The sequence below is a fragment of the Rhinatrema bivittatum genome, chromosome 1 (genome assembly GCF_901001135.1).
Source record: "Rhinatrema bivittatum chromosome 1, aRhiBiv1.1, whole genome shotgun sequence".
Lineage (NCBI taxonomy): Eukaryota > Metazoa > Chordata > Amphibia > Gymnophiona > Rhinatrematidae > Rhinatrema > Rhinatrema bivittatum.
In genome coordinates this window covers 144,620,565-144,644,318 of record NC_042615.1, presented here as the reverse complement: position 1 = coordinate 144,644,318, position 23,754 = coordinate 144,620,565, and the positions used below count along the sequence as shown (strand labels likewise).

Genomic DNA, 23,754 nt, shown 5'->3' with positions numbered 1-23,754 from the left:
GGGTTTGATGGACCCTTGGTCTGACCCAGTATGGCATGTTCTTATGTTCTTAGTGGATACTAATCTATCTCAAGCATATTCAATGTAGATATCCTGAAAATCAGATTGGCTGGGTGAGTCCCAAGAACTGGGTTGAGAAACACAGTTCTAGATCACTGATAGGAAAGAACAAAATCAAACTGCACTGTGGGAACATCAACAGAAAGGTTGGAAGATGCAAGAAACAGCCCTCAGAGGAGGTGGGTCACTGTGAAGAAATGGTCTTATTTCCTCTTCTTAACCTATACAGGACCAGGCAACTAGCCGATCCACCTTCATTTCCACACTGGGAGAGAGCAATGTGGGCAGGACCCTGCTGGGAAGGGAATAAATATGTAAGCCCAGCTGGGATCATAAAGCCCCTGTGTCTCCAGGAGCAGGAGCTCCTGCCCTCTTTGGTGAAGGGAATGGAAATACACCGACCTGAGGTAAGACAGAATACTACTGTATGTAAGCTGGAATTATTTATCTTATTTTAATATTTATGCTGTCCAATTTGTCTTAGTCTCATGTCATCAATTATATTATGTATGTTTTTATTTGTAACCCGCTCCGAACTTCAGAGGGCGCAGGAAATAAATACTTTTAAATAAACAAATAAAATTAATAAATAAAGCTGAAAGTATATGAAGAAATGCTGCAGTCAGCAAGTGTCTGTCTCCAGCCTGGGAAAATTTACTTGATATCCCACAGTGACAAAAACAGTAATAGAGTTCATAAGAACTTGAGATAAACATATAGGACCCTTAATTAGAAAGAAATAAAAGGGAAGCCAGAGATCAACTGTGGTCTATGAATTACAAAAAGGAACTCAACTAGGAAGATAAAATGGGATTTATAAACAAGCTTACTGGCTCCATTTTTTTCAGGACAGGTTGATCCAGTCCTGGTTTTACCCCACTATGTGTATGGACTTGTAGTTCCGACTTTCCCATTGATTTCCCTAAGAAAATGAGAACTACAAATCCATGCATGCAATTGGATGAAACCAGTTATTTAAAACAAGTTTATTTACTGTAAATGGTATTCTCCCTAGACAGTAGGATGAATTGGCCATGACATGTGGGTGCGCCATCTGATGGCGACGAATGGACCATTCTATCCCAGTGCATAGACTTTTTGCTCTACTGAGCATGTGTGGGAATTCCAGCATGTATTGCCTCATGAACCCCTCAGTTAATTTTAGAGCAAACTTTAGCTAGGTAGTCAACTTTCTAGTGAAGTAGGCATGTATTGAGCATGGTTAATTCTTCCAACTTTCTCCTTCGACAAACAGGAGTGAATTGGCCATGACATGTCCTAAGCTGAGGTTTGCAGTGACGCATGTTGAAAAAGCAACCCGGACCCCACTGTGGAAAGTGGACTACTGGGTCAACAAGGCTATCAAAACTGCTTATCCAAATTTACTGTCATTTCCTGATAGATTGTCTAGATATCAATGGGACATAAAGGAGTGCACCGATATCCAGGTTACAGCTTTACAGATGTCTTTGATAGGTACGGCTCACAGGCGTGCCACTAACTCAGCCATGGCTTTCACTTGATGAGCCTTTACAGAGTCTGTAATATGGAGGCCAGTGAACACATAATAATGTGTGATACAGACTTGTAGCCAATTGGATAGCGAACACTTGGCAACTGCTATACCCAGCCGGTTAAGATCGTAAGAGATAAACAGTTGCAAGGCTTCACAATGTGGCTGGGTTCTCTTCTGATAGTAAGCCAAAGATCTCTTACAGTACAAGGAATGAAGGGTTTTTTCAACTTCATGTACATGTGACCTTGGAAAGTATGTGAACAACACGATGGCTTGATTTATATGAAAAGTTAACACCACTTTCGGTAGGAACCTTTTGGGTGCGGGGCACCACTATTGTGGAAGAATTGCACAGAAGAACAGTAATGAATCAGTGCCTGAAGCTCACAAAGCAATAATACTTTCCATGTGAGAAACTTCAACAAAGCCAACTTCAATGACTTGAAAGGTGGCTTCATAAGTTGAGCCAACAAAACATTAAGATCCCATGTAACAGATGGTTTGGCCAGTGAAGATTTAGTATGCCAAAGGCCTTTAATAAACTTTAACACTAAATGATGAGTGGAAATTGGCTCTCTACCTGAAGATGGTAGGCTTTTATAGCACTGAAATGCATCTTGACTGACAAGTGATGAGTTCTGAGGAGGAAAGACAGAATAAGAATTGAAATAGCTCCAGCAGTTTGCATGTGAACATGTCCAGGGAGCTTTGTTGACATTTGGACACAATCTGTTTCCATTTAAAGCTGTAAGCCCTTCTATAATTGAGGGTTTCCCGGTGGAAACTAGTATTACTTCAACAATCTTGGGTAAGGAAAGTTGTGCAATCAGTGAGCACTAAACATCCAGGCTGTCAAGTTGAGAGGGAAGAGGTTTGGATGATACAGACATCCCTCTTCTTGAGTCAAAGACAAACTGACCCCTGGAGGGATTGATAGGCTATTGGACAGTTGTATTAGGTACAGGAGTCTCATTTATTGCACCAGCATGGTCTGGACGAGTAACTGGTAGGTCCAATCTTTGAGCATTTTTTGCATTGTCCTAGCTATCAGTGAAACTGGTGGAAAAATGTACGACACCTGTATTTCAGGTGAAGAGAGAAGCATTTGGAGCAGAGCTGAGTTTCTTGGAAGAATGGAACAAAATCTTTCTAGTTTTCTGTTTTTCACAGACACAAAGTTCTTATGTTCTTAAAGTAGTTGACCAAGAGATGACCCCCAGAGGTCAAACAGCTTGTCGCCTACTGACCGAAGTAGAGACTTTTTATAAGGACAAAACACCCTGCTGAGGCGATCTGCCAATATGTTGGAAATTCCCAGAAGCTAGGTTGCTTGCATGATGGTTACTTGCCCATTCCCCATATCTTTATGGCCTCTTGGAAGAGAATGCATGACCCTGTACCTCCTTGCTTGTCAGTTTGGATGAGAATTCTCTTTCCCTTGAGGAGATGTGAGAAGGCACTCAAGACATGTCTGATTGTCTGTAGCTCCAACAGGTTAATTTGAAACTGTTATTCTACTAGTGATCAAGTTCCCTGAGCTTGGAAGGGATATGTGTGCTCCCCATCTCTTGGTGGACACATCTGTCACTAACGTTGATAGGGAAGTAGATGGAGGTTTTCTATTATTGACATAGGTTGGACTGGTTCCAGGGGTGGGGGCAATAAAGATATTTCTAATACAGCGTGAATGCTGGATTTTCATACTACAATCCATACATCTGCTTGGTCTTAAGCATATCATCATAATATATTGCAATATGCAGAAGAAGATCTGGATGTTTTGGCATTACTAGAATCCACTGCTATGGACTAAGCTCATCGGGCCACTTTATTAGTGACTTATTCCTCATTACAGGATTGGGATCTGGTGTTCTGATTATTTTTTCATTCAATTAGAATGTTGTTTATGGGTTGTAAGGTTCGAATATTTCCAGACTTTTGTAGGGCTACACAGGAATGCAGGAAGACATTTTTGGCAATGAAGCAGAAGATTATTAATTTTGGGAAAGATTTTTTACTTTGCTTTCAATGCAAATGTTTAATTTCGTTTTCTAATGAGAAATTAATTTTTCTTAGCCTTCTCACCTTCATGGTCTTATTGATTCCAGAAGTTCCCAGGATAGTTTTTCTAATGTCTAATTTGTTATATTATATATGTACATATTTCAGGGTCTTCCTTGATTTGTTTATAGAAACATAGAAACATAGAAATGACGGCAGAAGAAGACCAAACGGCCCATCCAGTCTGCCCAGCAAGCTTCACACATTTCTTTCTCTCATACTTATCATTTTCTCTTAACTCTTGGTTCTATTTCCCTTCCACCCCCACCATTAATGCAGAGAGCAGTGATGGGAGTTTGCTTCTCTAATCAGATTTTCCTTTATATATTTTATGTTTATTTCTTCTTAGTTTTCTCTTGAATTTCTCGCATTGTTGTGGACTATATATGGCAATTCATGTTGTTTGAATTGCTTTTTCTCAATTTATATTGGATTGCCTTTTCTGTACAAGTTATTCTTGTATTTATTTTTTGAAAATATAAATAAAGAGTAAAAGAAAACAGAAATCACACTATGAATGACATTTTATGCACTGTCTCCAAATAAGTCAACCTGATTTAGCAAACTGGAGTTAATGCATGCACTAAGACTGCTGTAAATTTCTGGGTAATTCAGGCCAGTTGTGCTTTTCTTTATGAGCTTTCTAGGTCCTGATTTACATATAATCTTTTTATCTGAAAAAGAAATTACACAATTTTGAAAACATAGTTGTCAACATTTCTTTTCATGTTTTCTTGCATTTGGGGACCCTCATAGCCATGGAACTATACAAGCAAGCAAAGCTCGGCGCAAGAAGAAAGTTGTAATTTCAAAGAAACATGGTTTGGCATAAAGTTGGATTTTCCTTTTACAAAGGTTCAAGTTGCTGAAATTACAACTTCTTTATTTGTACTATTAGCTTGATTTGTGTATGGATCTGATATTACAAAGCACCATTATCACTAGGTTACAGTGGCTATAGAAAGTCTACACCCCTTTCCAAAATGTTCATCTTTTATTGCTTTATAGCCTGGAAGTATAATGCATTAAAATAGTGTTTGCTCCCTGTATGCACACATCCCTAGTCCACAACTGCCAAATGAAAAATATATTACATAATTCCTTAGAAAATAAAGTAGAAATAAAATCATGGATTAGATTGGATATGCATCCATCCTTCTTGCACTTATGTAGCAATCCTAACTACTTAAAGCTCTGGTGTAACCCATTACCTTCAAAAGCACACACGATATGAATTGGCCCCATCTGGGCTAAACTCTGATTCACATAACAGGATAAAAGTCAGAAGTTCCTATTTGTTTTCTCTGCTAGGTAGTGTATTTCAAAGCAAAAGACCCAACAATGAGCACCATGGAGCTGTCCAAAAAACTCTGGGACAAAGTTGTGGAAAACAAAATTGCTTACCTGTGATAGGTGTTATGCCAGGACAGCAGGATGTAGTCCTCACATACGGATGACGTCACTGGATGGAGCCCTATCATGGAAAACTGTCAAAGTTTCTAGAAACTTTTGACTGGCACACTGAGCCCACTGAGCATGCCCAGCATGCCATGATCCCTGCAGCCACAGGGGCTCCCTTCAGTCTCATTTGTAGCAATAAGCGTTAGCAAAAAATAAAATAAAACATTTTGGACCCAACTCTGCGGGGTGGCGGGTGGGTTTCATGAGGACTGCATCCTGTTGTCCTGGGATAACACCTATTACAGGTAAGCAATTTTGCTTTATCCCAGGTGAAGCAGGATGATAGTCCTCACATATGGGTAGCAAGCTACAGGCTGAGTCATCTTTGTGTTGGACCAACAGCGTACAACTTGTGCAACGGGCACAACTGGTGTAGTATTGGAAAAAATGAGGCAGCCTGAAATCACAGCAGGTTGGATGTGGAAGGAGTTGGGATTATACTGGGAATAAGTTCTTTAAGACAGATTGTCCAAAAGCCGAATCTGTCGTCCTTCCTTGTCCAAGCAGTAATGGGCTGCAAATGTGTGAAGAGAACTCCATGTTGCAGCCTTGCATGTCAGCAATCGGTACTGAACGATAGTGTGCTACTGAGGTTGCCATTGCTCTGAGTGCGCCTTTACTCGTCCCTGGAGAGAAAGGCCTGCTTTTTCATAGCAGAAGTCTATACAATTTGTCAGCCAGTTAGAGAGTGTTTGTTTGCCCACATCTTTACCTGGTTTGTTCATATCAAAAGAAACAAAGAGCTGGGTGGATTTCCTATAGGCTTTAGTGCGGTCTAGATAATATGCTAGTGCACGAATACAGTCTAAGGTGTGTAAAACTCTGCGAGAGGTCTGGGAAAGAATGTGGGCAAATTTATAGACTGATTCAAGTGGAAGTCAGTTACCACCTTGGGAAGGAATTTAGGGTGAGTACGGAGTACCACTCGGTCATGTAGGAACCTGGTATAGGGTGAGTATGTTACAAACGCTTGTAACTCACTAACTCTCCTAGCAGATATAATAGCTACTAGGAAGATAACTTTCCATGTAAGAAATTTAACATTGCATGAATCTATGGCCTCAAAAGGAGAATGCATGAGCCTTGCTAGTACTACATTAAGATCTCATTCTGTGACTGGTGGCCGCAACAGGGGTTTAAGTTGAATTAAACCTCTCATAAACCTACTGACAAGGGGTTGCGCTGAAATCGGGGCATCCCCTACTCCCTTGTGGTAAGCTCAGATAGCACTCAGGTGTACCCTTACTGATGAAGTCTGTAGACCAGAGTCTGAAAGGTGCCAGAGATAGTCTAATAAAGATGATGTAGGGCAGGAAAAGGGATCAATACTTTTCTGTGTGCACCACGTGGTGAACCTTTTCCACTTACGATGATAGGATTTTTGTGTGGAAGGCTTTCGTGAAGCTACAAGCACTTGAGAGACAGTTGAAAGATTGAGTGGTTTCAGGATCAAGCTTTCAACATCCATGCTGTGAGGGATAGGGTTGGAAGGTTGGGATGTCGCAACCTGCCCTGATCCTGAGTTATGAGAGTGGGTGCTGTGCCCAGGCGAATTGGTTCTCTGATCGAGATGTCAAGAAGTATGGGAAACCATACTTGTCGAGGCCAATACGGGGCTATGAGTATCACTGACCCTTTGTCCTGTTGTAGCTTCATTAGAGTTTTGGTTATTAACGGTATCGGGGGATACGCGTATAGAAGACCTGAGTTCCAGGGGCGAGCAAAGGCGTCCTTGGCTAACTGGTTTCTCTGTTTGTGCAGGGAGCAGAATCTGTCCACTTTGTAATTCAGCTCGGATGCAAAGAGGTCCATTGTTGGCTGACCCCAATGTTGGAATATCCTTGTCGCTACTAAAGGATCCAGGGACCACTCGTGGGGTTGGAACTGACGACTGAGGCGGTCTGAAACTATGTTGTGTATGCCTGCCAGATAAGTGGCCCGGAGAAACATAGAATGTGTCAGGGCCCAGTCCCAAATTTGTGCGGCTTCTTGGCAAAGGAGATAAGAACCCGTACCTCCCTGTTTGTTCAGGTACCACATGGCAACTGTGTTGTCTATTTGTATTAGAACAGTCTTGTGTGAAAGGCAGTCCTTGAACGCATAAGAGAGCATAATGTATAGCTCGAAGCTCTAGGAAGTTGATTTGAAAGGTTGCTTCGAGACTCGCCCAAGTACCTTGAGTTTGAAGAATGTTGATATTTATTTATTTATTTAATTCTTTTATATACCGACCTTCATGACAGGTGTCATATCAAATCGGTTTACATGTAACAAGGGGGTAAACATTCTTATCAACCATTTAACAGTAAAATAATCAGAGGAGGTAATAAAGTTACATATAACAAGGAGATCGAACTTGGGAGAAGAAGAAAGAGAAGGACAGAGGATATGCGCTCCCCAACCTAAGGTGGATGCATCTGTAGTCAAGGTTATTTGAGGAACTGGTTGCTGGAAAGGTAGGCCGGTGAGCAAAATGTTTGTGTTTGTCCACCAGAGGAGAGATGAATGCAACTAGTGAGTTATTTGAATTGGAGATGGCAGTGGTTGAATGGCTTGGATCCACTGTAATCTCAATGTCCACTGTGTTATTCTCATGGCTAATCTGGCCATAGGAGTGACGTGGACTGTGGAAGCTATGTGGCCTAACAGAGTAAGGAACTGATGGGGTGTAGCTGTTTGCTTTGCACATAGCGATTTCGCTAACTTGAAGAGCATGTCTGCGCGATCTTTTGGTAGGAAAGCTTTTGACACAATGGTGTTCAACTCCGTTCCAATGAATTGTAGAAGATGAGAGGGTAGGAAGTGGGATTTTTTGTAATTGAGAAGAAATCCCAGCGAGTGAAGCAGATTGATTGTGAGCTTGAGAGAAGTGAGAGCTCCGTGACTTGATTGGCTTTTGATGAGCCAGTCGTCCAGATAAGGAAAAATGTGTACACTTTCCTTGCATAAATGGGCCGCTGCCATCGCCAGGCACTTTGTGAATACTAGGGGTGCCGAGGCAAGTCCGAATGGCAGGACTCTGTATTGAAAGTGTTGACGACCCACCAGGAAGTGCAGGAACTTGCGATGAGGAGGAAATATTGGGATGTGAGCGTAAGCGTCTTGAAGATCCAGAGAACAGAGCCAATCTCCTGTTTGAAGAAGGGGAAGCATGGTGCCTAAGGATACCATCCTGAATTTTTCTTTCTGTAGAAATTTGTTGAGATTTCGAAGGTCTAAGATGGGACATAGGCCTCCTGTTTTCTTTGGAATGAGAAAATAGTGGGAGTTGAATCCTCTGCCCTGCTGAGGTCGGGGAACTGGTTCCACAGCCCTGGCTCTCAGTAGGGTGGATAATTCTGTTTTTAGAAGAGTGGTATGATCTCTGTGTACCCAAAGAGACTTTGGAGGAGAGTCTTTTGGCTGCATGAGAAAATCCAGATGGTAACCATGTGCTATAATGGACAGAATCCATTGATCTGTGATTATGGCTGACCAGTTGGGTAGAAAATAGGAAACCCGGCCTCCGACTGGCAAGTTTGGATTCAGGTTCCTGGAGCGTCTGCTGTTCCCTGGGATCACTTCAAAAACCAGATGCCTGGCCTGTCTGAGGGGGAGGCTGAGGTCTGGATATTTTGCTCTGTCTTGACTGACCTCTTTGTGATGGTCTTGATGTTCTACCATGAGAAGGTGGTGGATAATATCTACGTGGTCTGTAGAAAGGTTTCCTTGTATCCATTCTGGAGGGTCGCCTTATAGAAGATGAAGTTTCTGCCAGTATCATGGAGAGTTGGCATAAAGTTTCGCTGTGATCTTTCAGCTGTGCAACTGCTGCTTGCACCTTATCACCAAACAGGTTTTCACCTGTGCAGGGTAGATCTGCCAATTTTTCTTGAACCTCAGGCCTGAGGTCGGAAGCTTTGAGCCATGCCCATCTACGAGCGCTGATACCAGTTGCTGCCATTCTAGATGAAGTTCCAAATGAATCATAGGCTGCACAGACTTCATGTTTTCCAGCTTCTAGACCCTTATGAATGATGGAATTGAAAGAATCCTGATGCTGTTGTGGAAGGGTTTTTGAAAAGTCCAGCATTTGCTTCCACAAATTCCGCTGGTATTGTGTCATATATAGTTGAAAAGAGGCAATACGGGATAATAAAAGAGAACCCTGGAACATTTTGCAACCTAAGGTATCTAGGAATTTTTGTTTCTTTCCAGGTGGTGTGGAAGAATGTGGTTTAATCCTTTTTGACCTCTGCTGCGCAGACTCTAACACCACCGACTGATGCGGGAGTTGCAGCTTCTGAAATCCAGGGATATGTTGCACTAAATAAGAGGCATCTGTTCTTTTATTTACAGGTGGCACTGTGCATGGATGCTCCCAAAGGCGTCTTTGGAGATCAACCAGAACCTCATGCACAGGGTATGGCAACAATCTCTTTAGGAGCTTCAACAAATTGTAGGACTTCTAAAGTTTTATGTCTAGTGTCCTCTTCAGTAGCCAGCTGGAAAGAGATCATTTCAGACATCTCCTTTACAAAGTTAGAGAAGGAGAGATCTTCAGGAGGTGATTTTCTCCTCTCTTCCGGTGGTGAGGGGTCCAACAAGATGTCGTCAGTGGAGGAATTGGAGTCTACATCCTCCCAGGTGTCTGAGAACATGTGTGGACGTGGACTAGCAGGAGGAATGGAAAATGGTATCGATGGAGACTTGATTTTTGATGGTTCCATCGATGATTTTTGTTTTTTACCTGGCATCGATGGTACTGGAATAGGCACCGATGGAATCAGTGCTGAAATCAGGCGGCTTGATCCTGATAGACCTGACGGACCTGGAATTGGCTGATCGGAATCGGAGGAGTCAGTTTCCGATGAGTCCGGAATGGGCACCGGTGGATCCGGATGCTTAACTGGTATCTTTGGCCTCGATGGTACTGGTTGAGTCGGCAAGGCACCGAGCAAGGAATCGAGCCAAGACAGTAACGGCTGAAGCATCGATGCCTCTAGAGTTGGTGGAGGTATGGGAACCGGCACCGGTGGATGGAGGTCACGGAGGGCACAGACTACTGCCTGGTGGTTAAATCCATCCAGTTCCTCCCTGATAGCTGATGCGGACAGAGCAGCTATAGGGGGTGGCAGAGGAGGCAAAACTGGCTGCACCACAGGTCCCTGTGTGAGCTCAGTAACCGGCACAGATGTCGGTGGAGATTGTCTCGGTTCCGGAATCGATGGCATCGAAGCATCTTCGATCCCAGGCTTTTTAGTGGATGGGTCACAATAGGAACTGAACTCACCCCCAGATCGGAATCGGCAGCGGGCAGTTCCCGATGCCGATAACTGTGTTTTTCATGGTGCTCTCTTTTTTCAAGTACCGATGCAGAATTTGTTGATGCCTTCAATGGAGCTGGGGATAGCGGGTCCCCACTACCCGCATGCACCTGGTGGGTTTTAAGGATTACCTTTTTTGTAACTCCTGCCAATGATGACTGCGACGATGATGATGGAACAGGCTGGATATTGAAAAGGTGTTCCATTTTATCTAGACAGGCCCATCTACCTTTGGAAGTCATCTCGGCACACTGGGGACATGATGAAACATTGTGTCTGGGGCCGATGCATAGAACACACTCGATATGTGGATCGGTGATGGACATGGTATGGGGCAATTAGGGCATTTTTTGAAGCCAGTTGTCATTGTGAAAGGCCGGACAGCTGACGACAGCCTGAGGTCACCGAAGAAATAAAGGCACGATATCGACCGCAAATATAGATTTTGTCACCGATCGAGGGAAAAATTGATCCTGAGACTGGGAGACCCCAATGAGGGAATTTTTCTTAGAAAAAATTAGTTTTTTCATGAGGAAAAGTTGTGTGAAAACACCCAGGGCTCCTTAACCGCGAGGCTAACTGCAGCATTGGAAAAAAGAAGACTGAAGGGATACCCTTGTGGCTCGAGGGGTCATGGCATGCTCAGTGTGCCAGTCAAAAGTTTCTAGAAACTTTGACAGAAAGTTTTCCGTGATAGGGCTCCGTCCAGTGACGTCACCTGTATGTGAGGACTATCATCCTGCTTGTCCTGGGATAAAGGCACAGATCAGAGGATGAGTATAAAAGAATTGCAAAGTCCTTGAATATCCTTTGGAGTACAATCAAGATGATTAAGATAGGGAAGGTATATGACACCAAGACCCTGCTTAGATCAGGCTATCCCTCCAAAATGGATGAGCAAACAAGGAGACTGATCAAGGAGGCAACTCTGAAAGAGCTACAAGCTTCCATAGTGAAGTCTGGTTAAAATGTGCATGTGATAATATCCCAAGCACTCCACAAATTTGCCCTGTATGATGAGGAGGGCAAGAAGGAAGCCATTACTTAAGAAAGCCTATCTTGAATCCTGTTTGAAAGTATGCAAAGGAACACTCGGTGGATTCTGATTCCATAAGGAAACTTCAATCCTCCCAACAGGCCCTCCTGTCCACTGGTTTCAGCTAGACTAACATGAATAAGACTTCATGCATTCATCTGCTCTGCCCCTAAAATATGGGACAAGATACCTCTAGAACTTTTCCTGGAAACTTGTTATATCACCTTCTGGGGAAAAAAAAAAAAAAAGACAAAGCTTGGTTGATTAGCCAGGACTTCCCTTAGAATCCACAGCATGCACTGATCCTCTAGTACCTGCCCACTGGAAGTCTCCTTGACTGTGAATCTCATGAGGTTGGCCCACTTCCACACTACATCTATCCAACTGGCATTTAGCTTACTCAACTGAATATATGCAATTTATACTCAATGCACCTACTTCCTTTTCCTACCTAATGCACCCCCCACTTAATCTACCCCATATCTGTATAAATAAGGTGGGGTAGAGACTTTTCCAACTGGATTTCAGATTTGATATTTGGATCTCTATCTCTCTCTATATATATATATGCTTTGTCTCCCAATAAAACATTTTTGGCCCTGAAAGGTGTGAAGTATGGTGTACTGGTAAGTGGAAAAAAATGCATGCAAGTCTGATGCACTGATTGCAAAATGTAAAAATGTTCAAGGTTACACTGTAACCTCTATAATATTAAATTGAGAGAGATACAAAAATAATGCACTGGAGTACATTAAACATAATGGAGTTGTCTATTTCCCTGGCTGGACAGAATGCTTTATAGTATCAGAAAAAATGCAAAGGGATTAATAATCCCTAATATTTTTCCATTTATATGGCTCAAGAAGTTTGCAAAATTGAAGTTGATACTGTTAAATCATATTGTTGTAGATAGCAACTAGTCTTTTGCTTATACTATTTACATACCTTTGCTATTCTGTCAGCTGTTTCTTTACAAAATTGTGTTGGGTTATCAAAATGCTGGATTAGGTGAGGCAATAAACACAGAATGTTAAGAGGAAATCCTGAAATAAAATTGAATAGTGAAGTTATACATTTTGGATTTATATTAAGCTCAATGTATATCCTTGACACATCCTTTGCATGGCTGACTACATTTAAATGAATAAGAAGTTCTTAAGCAGTTTATTTATTAAAATAAGAACTATGCAATACTGACAACAGTTAAGAATAAATGCAATAATGCTGTGAGTTACCAACAATGCCAACCTGCCAATCAAGACAAGGAAGAGATTAAGCATAATTAAACTGTACATACTTAGGTTAGTTTTTAATCCTTATTCTACCCCATGTTCTTACATCTCCTCTTCCCTGGACACACACAGCAAACTCTAGGAAAGTAATACAACAGGAACTCTAGTCCAAGGTTTCCTTACAGTCTCCTTGCTAGCCCAAACTACATTAATTTTTCTGTGTTATAGGCCACCATGCTGTTATCTGGTCAAGAGGACAAGCTGTATGTAATGTTTTAAGTCACTTCATTTCTTTATTTAATAGCTGTTTCAATAAATGTAATTGTAAATTGGCTTTTCAAACTGCCTCAGTTCTAATTTCTGGACAAGCATATTCTATTAAGCGTAATCCAAAACAGTTATTTGTTTTTCTAGTAATGTTATGTAAAACACAATGATTTAAGATCAAAATACAATCATTTTTTAATCTTTAATGGAGTTAAAAGAATACAATTAATTTTGTTATATTTAAAATTGTGTCTACATAAAATTTCTAATTTCAAGTTACCATTATGTTATTTCTTAAAAGATTATCAACATAATCCAAGGGTGAATAAAGAGGGCAGCCAACAAAGAACATAATGACCACCACAGACAGGGAATAAAATTTTGCAAATAATCAAGCATGGAATCGGGCCAAGAGTGACATTTGCTAGGACTGTTGAAAAACTATTTTAAACTGGGCTACAAGAAAAGACAGTATCCAACCTATCTTTAGTTGCTATGTTAGTAATTGCAACAGTTCTGAATAGTTCAGTTTCTTTCCAGATTATGCCCCTGAATACTGAGGACTAACTAGTCATCAGACCATCTCATTTATAAAGACACAATTGCTATTTTAACTTTAATAATGATACCTGCTAATTGAGAAGGATCCACCAAGGTATGTTTGGAAACAGTGATGAGTTTGCTGAGAAGATGAATGGTCATTTCCTGTGTAGAAACTGAGGTAAACCCCTTTAAAAAAAGCTGCTGAAGACCTGGAAAATTATTCCATTTCAATTTACTTTGTATCTTTTCAATCTTCTCACGGCTCTCGGATTTATCCAGAGGTAAATGAGTGAATAATTTATTGAGTAGCCTGAGAGCCAGGAGGTATTCATATTCATAATCTGATTCTAGCAAGGATGCTGCTATCCAAAAAATAGTAGCCATCAAATTAGTAGGATCAGTAGTGGGCTGCACATCAGACAGTCCTCCCTCTCTCAGAGAGGAAAGGCTTCGAGTCCTTGCTAGACTACCACCATGGTTTATCCTTCCGTCCAAGATATCCAGTGTGTTACTCCGTCGTCGATCACCTCTTCGGTCACCAATTAAACTAAGTCTCAAAGAATTACTTCTTGCATTGCTGCAATGTCCCAGATAATTACCACTACTAATGGGACTTGTGCTTAGGTTTAGTTGTCCAGTGCTTTTCCAGTTAGCTGCATTCTTATTTCCCATTACAGGATCATGGTATCCTGGTCTAGAATAAAAAGAACAATTATATTAAATACATAAAATATCCCATAATTCTTTTATATATGAGAGACACTCACGTTTATATCATAAGCATAATTCCAACATGTTTTGGTACTACTAGCTGAGAGCTATTGGCAGCTCTGGACCATGGAAGGTGCATAAGGACATGAGAAATTTCATGCATGATCAGATCAATAGTTAACAGAGTTCAGTATCTTGTGTCTGATAATGGCCAACCCAGGTTTCTTGGAAGACTTGTTCAAAAGATCCTAGTGGCGAGATCTATTCATTGTTGTTCACTTTTAGTAGTAAGAGGATGCATTCCCAAACCCACCTGATTAATAGACTTTTTTTTCCTTGATGCTAAAAACTCTCTTTACTTCAGAGTACAACTACATAGATACTACTAATTGGCCTTCAACATCCATGCCATCAGAGCCAAAGACTGAAGGTTAGGATGTAAAAAATTCCAGTTGCACTGTATAAGGAAGGAAGGGAATCTCCACAATGCTATTGATCATTGACCGATAGATGCTGAAGAGACAGAAACCAGATTTGACACGTACAAAAGGGAGCTATCAAAATCATTTGTCCCGCCTCTCTTTTTAGCTTCTGAATTGTCTTTTATATAATAATAATAATTAGGGAACACACCTAAAGAAGTCCTTGATTCCATGGCATTGAGAATTTATCTGCAGCCACTCTATCCTTTGTTGGTCTTCTGGAACAGTATGTAGGAGGCTTGATATTCAGGGATGCTGTGAAGCAATCTATTTGGAGAATGTTCCAAAGTTGGAAAAGTTCCTTCACTGTGTGATCACATATGACCATTCATGGGGTTGCAGTTTGTGACTTAGGCTATCTGCTGATTCTGTTTTCACAGAAGATAGGTAGCTAGGAGAAAAATTCAGTGGGAAATTCCCATGTTCAAATCCTGAAGGTCTCTAGGCAAAGATTGAAAGATATTCACTTTTGTTTTTTTGATATAAAGCATTGCTATTTGATTGTCTTGTTTGGATCTGAACCAATTTGAACTGCAACCATGGAATGAATACTTTGAGAGCACTGAAGACTGCTCTCAATTTTAGATGATTTATACGAGGCAAATTTTTTTTTATGACCAGATTCCCCAAGAGCAGAGGTTTCTCAGATGAGCTCTCCAATCTTGGATGGAAACATCTATTAGAATCTTGTGAAACTGGGGTGAAAAAAAAGCAGATTTTTTTTTTTTTAAGAAGAGTTGAACTGCCCAGTCACCATGTCAGGAATGCTATGATAGAGCTGAATATTTTCACTTTATGAGACAAGGGTTGAAAATGTTGGTTCTATTGAAGTTTTAGTTGCCACTTGTTACGACTGTCGCTGCCCGACATCTCCACTCCGCCCTCCTTACCTCTCTGGCGACTCCTCCTGCGGTTGACGGATGTCTGGCTGCCGCGGCGTTTGCCTGCTGTCCTCTCCGGCGTCGGTGCTGCCTCCCACCATGCTGTCCAGTTGCCTTAGGGTGCGCGCGCCGTGCGGCCCTGCTTCAAGTACCTTCTTTGGCGTGAACCTCGGGGGCATCCCCCTGTGATGATGTCACGTATCCCGGATACAAATAGCCTACGCGATTGCTAGCCGTCGAGTTAGCAAAGGTTTCCTAACGGATGAGATTCGCTCTTCGTACCTAGCTACTCTGCCCCCACTATTGGACTACTCTATTTGGGGTACCCGCTCCTCGGGGGCCTCTCTCTCTTCTCTTTCAGGTCGCTGTCTGGAACCGGTACTCGCTCCTCGAGGGCCCATGTTCCTGAACTCGCTACCTGGACTTCTCTTCTGCCTGGAAGACATTGCTGCCTATCCAGTGAGTTACCATCTATTTCTCTCAGAGCTGTTCCCTGGAACCAGGTACTTGCTCCTCGAGGGCCTGCCTTTACTTCAGCTCCTATGCTCCATTCTGAGAGACCGCTGTCACAGCCATTGTGGGATTGCTGTTCCAGAGCCTGAGGGACTACAAGCCCAGCCGGGCTACTTTCCTGCTCACTACCGCCACCTCTGGTGGCTCCTCAATACTGTTTAATAAAAGATCTGTGTGTGTGTCCTAAAGCAGAGCCTGACCTGTGGCCCTTCACGGGACTTCCCCCCGTGGGCGTGGTCAGCAGCCACAGAGTCCAGGGGTCCACCCATATCCTTACAAACAATAACACCACTGAGCCTGCTTCCTATAAAAACGTGCAAAGAGTAACATGGACTGTTGTTACCATGTCACCTAACATCTTTATGACGACACATGCAAACAACAGTTTCTGACTAGTGATCATCAGAATTAACTTTGATAAGTCTTTTGCTCTTTCCAAAGGCAGAAAAACTTCACTGTGTTTTGTCCAGGTGGGCCCCCTATGAAATCTACAACATGAGATGAATTCATGCTGGATTTGAGAAAGTTGATGAGAAATCCGATGGTTTGAAGAGTGCTCATCGTACAAAGAGTAGGATGAATGAGCTTCCTGAAGGAAATGTCCTATTATGAGCCAGTTGTCTAAGTAAGGAAAAACTGAAAATATTGTTCAACATTAATTTAAAAGCAACACCAGCAAAGAATTTTGTGAAAATGCTGGGTGCCTCTGAAAGGTCAAACAGAACAGCACAATATTGGCAGTGTTCATTCACTACAGTAAAATGTAAAGTTTCCTTTGTGAATCAAGAAATGTAAGCATCTTTGAGGTCTAGGGAGAAGGGAGAAGGATGGCGCCCAATGAATTTATCCTGAATTTTATTTGCTGAGATTCCTCAGATCAAAGATGGGTTGAAGCTCAGCTGTCCTTTTTGGAATCAGCAAGTATTTGGAATAAAACCCCAAGTTCCTTTCTTGTAAGTGCAGGTGGCTGGCAATTCCAGTCCTCAAGTGCTGCAAGCCTGTTGGGTTTTCAGGATATCCACAATGAAATACATGCAATGGAGGTAGTACATGCGAATACACCTCCTGAATGTTCAGTGTAGATAGCCTGAAAACTTGACTGTCTAGCGGCACTTGCGGGCCAGAGTTGCCTAGCTGTGTTGCAGCCGAAACGGTTTTAACTGCACTGGCTATTAGAAGTGATGACAGTTCTTGCCGAAGGAACTTAACTGTTTGGTATCCAGGGAGTACCTCACTGGAGGAGTTTTAGGGAAAGTATATTTGAAATTGAATCATATCCTTGCTGTATAATCTTTAGTATCCAAAGGTCTGTTATCAAACATCTTACTGCTTTGAAATACTGAAGCTTTCCCACCACTGGAAGGCTGTGAAAAGCTAATCAGGAAGATTCATGGAGACTGTAGCAAAACAAATTGGATTAACTTTGGTCTGCATTTTTTGCAGAGGCTTAGGTTGTGATCTTTTTCAAGTAGGTGGCCTGCTCTGATGCTGCTGTTGAAGTCAAGGGTACTGATAAGAGTACTGTTGATATTTTCTCCTTGAATAGAAGCATTGACTCTTATAAAACTGATTTTGCCCCTTTCTGGATCTAGAGGGCGGTTCAATCATTGCTGCTGCATGTTGCAGGGGCAACAGTGATCAAACCTGTGGCCCTTGGTCTTCAAAACCAGATCATCCTGCAGTGGCACCACAGAAATTCTGAACCATCAAAAGCAAAGTTAGGGAGATCACCTCCAGAGACTCACTATTGTACAAGCATTAGGTGTCTCTTAAGTAGAGGGCTGTATATAAGAAGCTCTAGCCTGACACACCTTTGCTGGTCTAATAGTCCACACAAAGTTTGCCCTATAACATCCTGTTGTCTTGCTGTCTTTCCTTTGTTTCCTAGCTCCTTTTCAGGTCCTGGTTCTCAGCTATGGTGCATCTGCAAGCTTCTCATGCATATCTTCATGTATGCCAGATGTACACAACTGAGCCAGCCTTCTGGCCCCAATAGCTATTGCAGAAGTTCTGGAGGAGACATCATAGGCATCACAAGTCTTTCTGATTAAATGTTTACCACATTCTTCAGCTTCTTGGATTACTGGGATGAATTGGTCCATTTTATCTACTACAAGTGTTTCTGTCATGGATTTGGAGTCTTTGCAGGCAGGAATGCATATATTCTACCATATGAGATTGATGAGCCACTATTCTAGAATTGAGCAGGGCTGTTTTAAACACCATCTTTACCATATTACCCAGTATCCTGTTGTCTTTTAGAGTAGGGATGCTGGAATGTGTTTGAGAGTGTTTAGCTTTTTTTTTTTTTTTAAAGCTATTTGTAGATGATGGACCTGCTGGTGTCCTGGACATAGTTTAACTCTGTATTTGAAATCTAACTTCCTTATAAAGGTGTTTGCTATATCCTTACTTGAAGTTCCTAAAGAAGTCTGATTTTTGGAACTACTACTAATCTAAGTGACTGAATGTAAATGAGCAATCTAAATACATCTTCTCAATGCTCTGCTTTCTCTTGTAAATGTTTTATACAAAATTAAGAGTAAGACAGGTCTTCAGGAGGAGATGTATCCTAGGATGCTGACAAAAGATCTATGGATTCCTCATTATCTGAAAGGAATATTATGGAGGTATAAGATGATTCAGAACCTTCCCATAACTCAGACAATAAAATGGGAGGGTCCTTTAGGGTTATTCTGTCCCTTGAAGGTGAGTTATGAGACTGAGAATGGATCTGAGTCTGGATCTATTCATCTCTACATTGATAAGGCAGTATAGTGGAATGTCTGTCCAGCATGGAAGTCACAGTGTCCAGAACTGGCAACATTTATTCCAATGAGGAAGGAGGCGGCAAGTCTTGCATATACTTTGAGTACTTCCTCATAAATTCCAGTCATATTATTCTGAAACCAGAAATGATATAGGTAAAGCAGAGTTGCTTAACTGTAAAAGGTATTCTCTGAGGACAAGCAGGATGGTATTCCTCACACATGGGTGAATCCCTAGCTACAGGTTGCTCCCCAACAGACACCAACCAGGTCCAATGGGCACAACAGTGTTGTTGGTGAGAGACAGGGAGACAGCCTGAACCCAAACAAAGGGCCCTAGGCAGAGAGAGTTGGGTTCTACACCTCAAAGAGATTCTGAAGGACAGACTGGCCAAACCTACTATCATGTCGGCCATCCCTATCCAGATAATAGTGAGATGTGAATGTGTGGAGAGAATGCCACGTCATAGTTTTGCATATCTCCACAGGAACTGCTCGCAAGTGGGCCACTGACGTAGCCATGGCTCTGACAAAATGAGCCTTGACATGACCCTGAAGATGCAGTTCCACCTGGGCATAACAGAAGGAGATACAATCTGCTAGCCAATTGGATAGTGTCTGTTTAGCAACAGCAACTCTCAACCTATTGCTATTAAAAGAAATAAAAAGTTGAGTGGACCATCTATGAGCTTCTGTCTGCTCCAGACAGAAGGCTAAGGCTCGCTTGTAGTCCAAACTGTGCAGTACCCGTTCGCCTTGGTGAGAATAGGGCCTGGGAAAGAAAGTTGACAGGACGATAGAATGGTTAAGATGGAAGTCCATCACCACCTTAGGCAGGAACTCAAGGTGCTTACACAAGACCACCTTAACATGATAAAACTTAGAAGGTGGATAAGTCACTAAGGCCTGGAGCTCACTGACACTGTATACTGAAGTGTCCGCCATAAAAAATATGACCTTCCAGGTCAGGTACTTCAGGTCACAGGTGCACAGCGGCTCAAATAGAGCTTTCATCAGCTGAGCTAGTAACAAGTTGAGGTCCCAAGACACAGCGGGAGGCCTTATGGGAAGCTTCAACTGAAGCAGGCCCCACATGAAACAGGCAACTATAGGCTATATAGAGATGGGCGCACCTTCACAACCTGGTGGTACGCGTCAATCACACTCAGGTGAACTCTAACGGAATTGCTCTTTAAGCCAGCTTCTGAGAGGTGCAGATTGTAGTCAAAGTGTTTTTGTGTGGGGCAGGAGAATGAATCTAGGGTCTTCTGCTCACACCATACAGAAAACCTCCTCCACTTCAGTTCGTAGGACTTTCTTGTGGAAAGCTTTCAAGAAGCCACCAGGACCTGAGACATCCTCACAAAGATCAGGTGGCTGTAGGATTAACCTCTCAACATCTAGTCTGCGAGTGACAAGGCCTGGATGTTAGGATGCCGCAGCCTGTCCTGATCTTGCATGATGAGATCTGAAGAAGTTCCAGACTGATCGGTTTCTAGATGAATAACTCCCGTAGGAGTCTAAACCAGACCTGTCTCAGCCAATGAAGAGTTATGAAGATCATAGTCCCTCTATCCTCAAGACGCTTCGAGTCTTCACCAGCAAGGGAATCTGAGGATACGTGTACAGAAGACCCATGCCCCAGTGACGGGCAAGGGCATCAGAGACTGGTTTGTTGTCTGACCCAGACAGAGGCAGAACCAAGTTACCTTCCTGTTCCAGGGTGATGCAAACAGATCTATGTCTGGGCTCCCCCAGAGGCAGAATATCTGATGCGCTACCTCTTGGTTCAGAGACCACTCGTGGGGTTTGAAGGCACGACTCGGTCTGTCTGCCACCACATTCTCTGAACCTGCCAGATACGTTGCCCTGAGCACATCCTGTGGGAGAGGGCCCATGACCAAATCTGGACTGCTTCCTGACCCAGGAGGTACAATCCTGTACCTCCCCTGCTTGATGACATACCACATTGCAACCTGGTTGTCTGTTTGGATCAGGACAACTCTGTTGCAGAGTCAATCTCTGAAAGCCCCAGAGTGCGACCTGATAACCTGAAGCTCCAGGAAGTTGATCTGGCAACAGAGTTTTTCTGAGTGGACCAGAGCCCTGGGTACAGAGCCCCTCTACATGAGCTCCCCAGCCCAGGGTAGATGATTCCGTGGTTAGGACAATTTTTGTAGGACGACTCCAGAAAGAGATCCCTTGCCACCAGGACAAAGAGTCCCGGAGAGACGGGGTGACTCAGATGCAAGCCTGGAGGCTCTGCGTAGCCTGGTGCCACTGTGACCTCAGAGTCCATTGGGCTCTGCTAATGTGTAAACATACCAAGGGAGTGACATGAACGGTTGTGACCATGTGGCCCAACAACCTCAACACATGCCATGCTGACACCTGCTGGTTCCCCCTGGATCTCTGATGTTATGACGCAAGAGTGGCAGCCTGTGAATGAGGCAGGAAGGCTTTTGCCTGAGATGTGTCTAGCAGGGCTTCTATAAAAGTCCAAATGAGGTGACAAACTGAGATGGGTCTTCAGGTAGTTGATGATGAACCCTAGTGACTCCAAAACCCGAATGGTCAAGCTCAAGGACCAAATGGCCCCTGCCTGAGATGAGCTCCTGACCAGCCAATCATCCAGATAGGGGAAAACATGCATTCCCAGCCTGAGGAGGTGCACCCTCACCACAGCCAGACATTTTGTGAAGACACATGGGTCTGATGCTAGCCCAAACGGCAACACACTGTACTGGATGTGCTGTTTTCCCACCACAAATCAGAGCTACTTCCTCTGACCTGGGAAGATCTCGACATGGGAGTACTCATTCTGAAGATCGAGGGAGCATAGCCAGTCCCTGTATTGCAGAAGGGGAGGATCAAGGTGCCCAGGAAAACCATCCTGAAATTTTCTTTTTTTTAGAAATTTGATCAAGTCCTTAGGGTCTAGGATGGGATGGAATCCTCCTGTTCTCTTTGGAATCAGGAAATACCTGGAGTAGAATTCCCACCCTCTTTGCCTTGGTGGAATAGGTTCGACCGCCCTGGCCATTAAAAGGGCTGAGAGTTCCACAAGCAGTACTTCCTGAAGCACTACTGGCTCCCAAAACGGGCAAAGGGGTGATTTGACAGGACACCCAATAGATTTAATTGGTACCCTTGATGGACGATGGACAGAACCCAAAGGTCCGAGGTTATATTGGGCCACCTGTTCGCAAAAAACTGCAGCCTGCCCCTGACCAGGTAATCCAGGATCTCAGGTACAGGCAACTGGCTGATGCTCCCTCCAATTCAGTCAAAACCCCTTCCCAGGAGTTGACTGAGGTGCTGGCTGGGGTTTGGGAGCTCTCTGCTGCCTGGGACAGCTGCAGGAGCTTACATGCTGCTGATGGCAGCGAGCGGGCAGAGGATATTACCTCCTCTGGTGATAGACTCCTTCTGCTCCTGCCTCCTGGATGAGGAGGATGGATCCAGAGTGCCAGCGGAGAGCTGTTGGAGGGTCTCATGGTGGTCCTGTAACTAGGCCACTGCGTCCCTCACCCTATCTCCAAAAAGATTTTCCTCAGTATACGGCACATCAGTGAGCCATTCCTGAACCTCTGGATGGAGATCTGAGGCCCACAGCCATGCCATTCTGTGGGCGCCGATTCCCCCTGCACAGGCAGTCGCTGCCATGTTGAAAACATCGAAAATCGCATGGACCTTGTGTTTTCCGCACTCCAGGCCCTTATGCACCAACAACTGGAGGAAATCCTGCTGCTGAGGCAGCTGCTTAGCTATCTCCTACACCTGCTTCCTGAGGTTTCGTGAGTACTGGCTCATGTAGAGCTGATAGGAGGCAATGTTGGCAATAAGCATGGCTGCCTGGTAAACTTTCCTCCCAAAAGCATCTAACACCCTGTGGTCCTTCCTCCGGGGCACAGAGGAACGGGTCTTAGAGTACTTCTCCCTCTTAAGGGCAAATTCAACGACCACCAATTGGTGGGGCAGCTGACGCTTACCAAATCTGGTAGCCTTCTGGATGAGGTAGACCCTGTCCAACTTCCTGTTAAATAAAGGTACTGTGAGAGGGTATTCCCATATCCTCACCAGCAGCTCCTGAAGGATATCATGCACTAGACCTTCCACGATTTCCTTAGGATGTTCCACAAACTGGAGGATCTCCAGCATCTTGTGCCTGGCATCTTCCTCCATCAATAACTGAAATGGAATGGTTTCCGCCATTACCCACACAAAACCTGTGAATGATAAGTCTCCCACGAGGACCTCCTTCGCTCTTCTAGAGAAGACTGTTCTGAGGGTAGAACTTCCGAACCCTCAGAGGAGGATTCCACAGTACCATCCCCCAAGGATCATAGGGACCTTCATCCTCACTGCAATCAACCGAGGATGGGGCCCTAGGTGCTTGGCCTTTGTCCAGAAATGCAGGCCCTGGCAAAGCTGGATGGGGGGCAGCAGGCTGCGACATCTCTGCCGGCCTAGGTGGAGATACCTCCTCAGAGGAACTGGCAATTACCACCGTATCGGTCAAGGGAAGCATTGGTGCCCCGCCAGGCATTGATGTCCTCTCGAGAATCGATGCCAGCAAGTTTGGTAACACATCAATGAGCACATTGAGCTGTTCCAACAGTGGTTCCAAAGCGGACAGGATTGGCGTCCGTGCCACAGGACCGATGCTTTGCAGTGCCCGCTTCACCGCTAGCTGGACGCGATGCTCTAGCGCCTCCTCGAAAGTTGTCGAAGCCAACACTAACTGGGAGGAAGGAGGGGTAGCCAGATCTTCCTTGGATCCCCAAGGTGGATCAGTGACTGGCACCAGGAATGGTGGAGACCATCATGGACCACCAGCATAGATGGAGGATGGGCGCTCCTTGCCACGAGGGTCACTTTAGGGGTATCATGGCATGAGCTGATGCATCCCCGTGC

The 23,754-nt window shown here is 43.6% G+C and overlaps 1 protein-coding gene across 11 annotated transcripts in view; it reads right to left on the bottom strand.

Annotated features, from left to right (window-relative positions):
- FRYL (FRY like transcription coactivator) overlaps positions 1–23,754 on the bottom strand; it is a 978,233-nt gene that overhangs the window by 147,388 nt on the left and 807,091 nt on the right. For all 11 annotated transcript variants that reach the window (XM_029588005.1, XM_029588013.1, XM_029587996.1 and 8 more), the window contains 2 exons: positions 13,569–14,176; positions 12,386–12,483 (listed from right to left, as the gene is read on the bottom strand). In XM_029588005.1, coding sequence (XP_029443865.1) covers positions 12,386–12,483; positions 13,569–14,176 — 706 coding nt within the window. The remainder of the gene's footprint in view (positions 1–12,385; positions 12,484–13,568; positions 14,177–23,754) is intronic.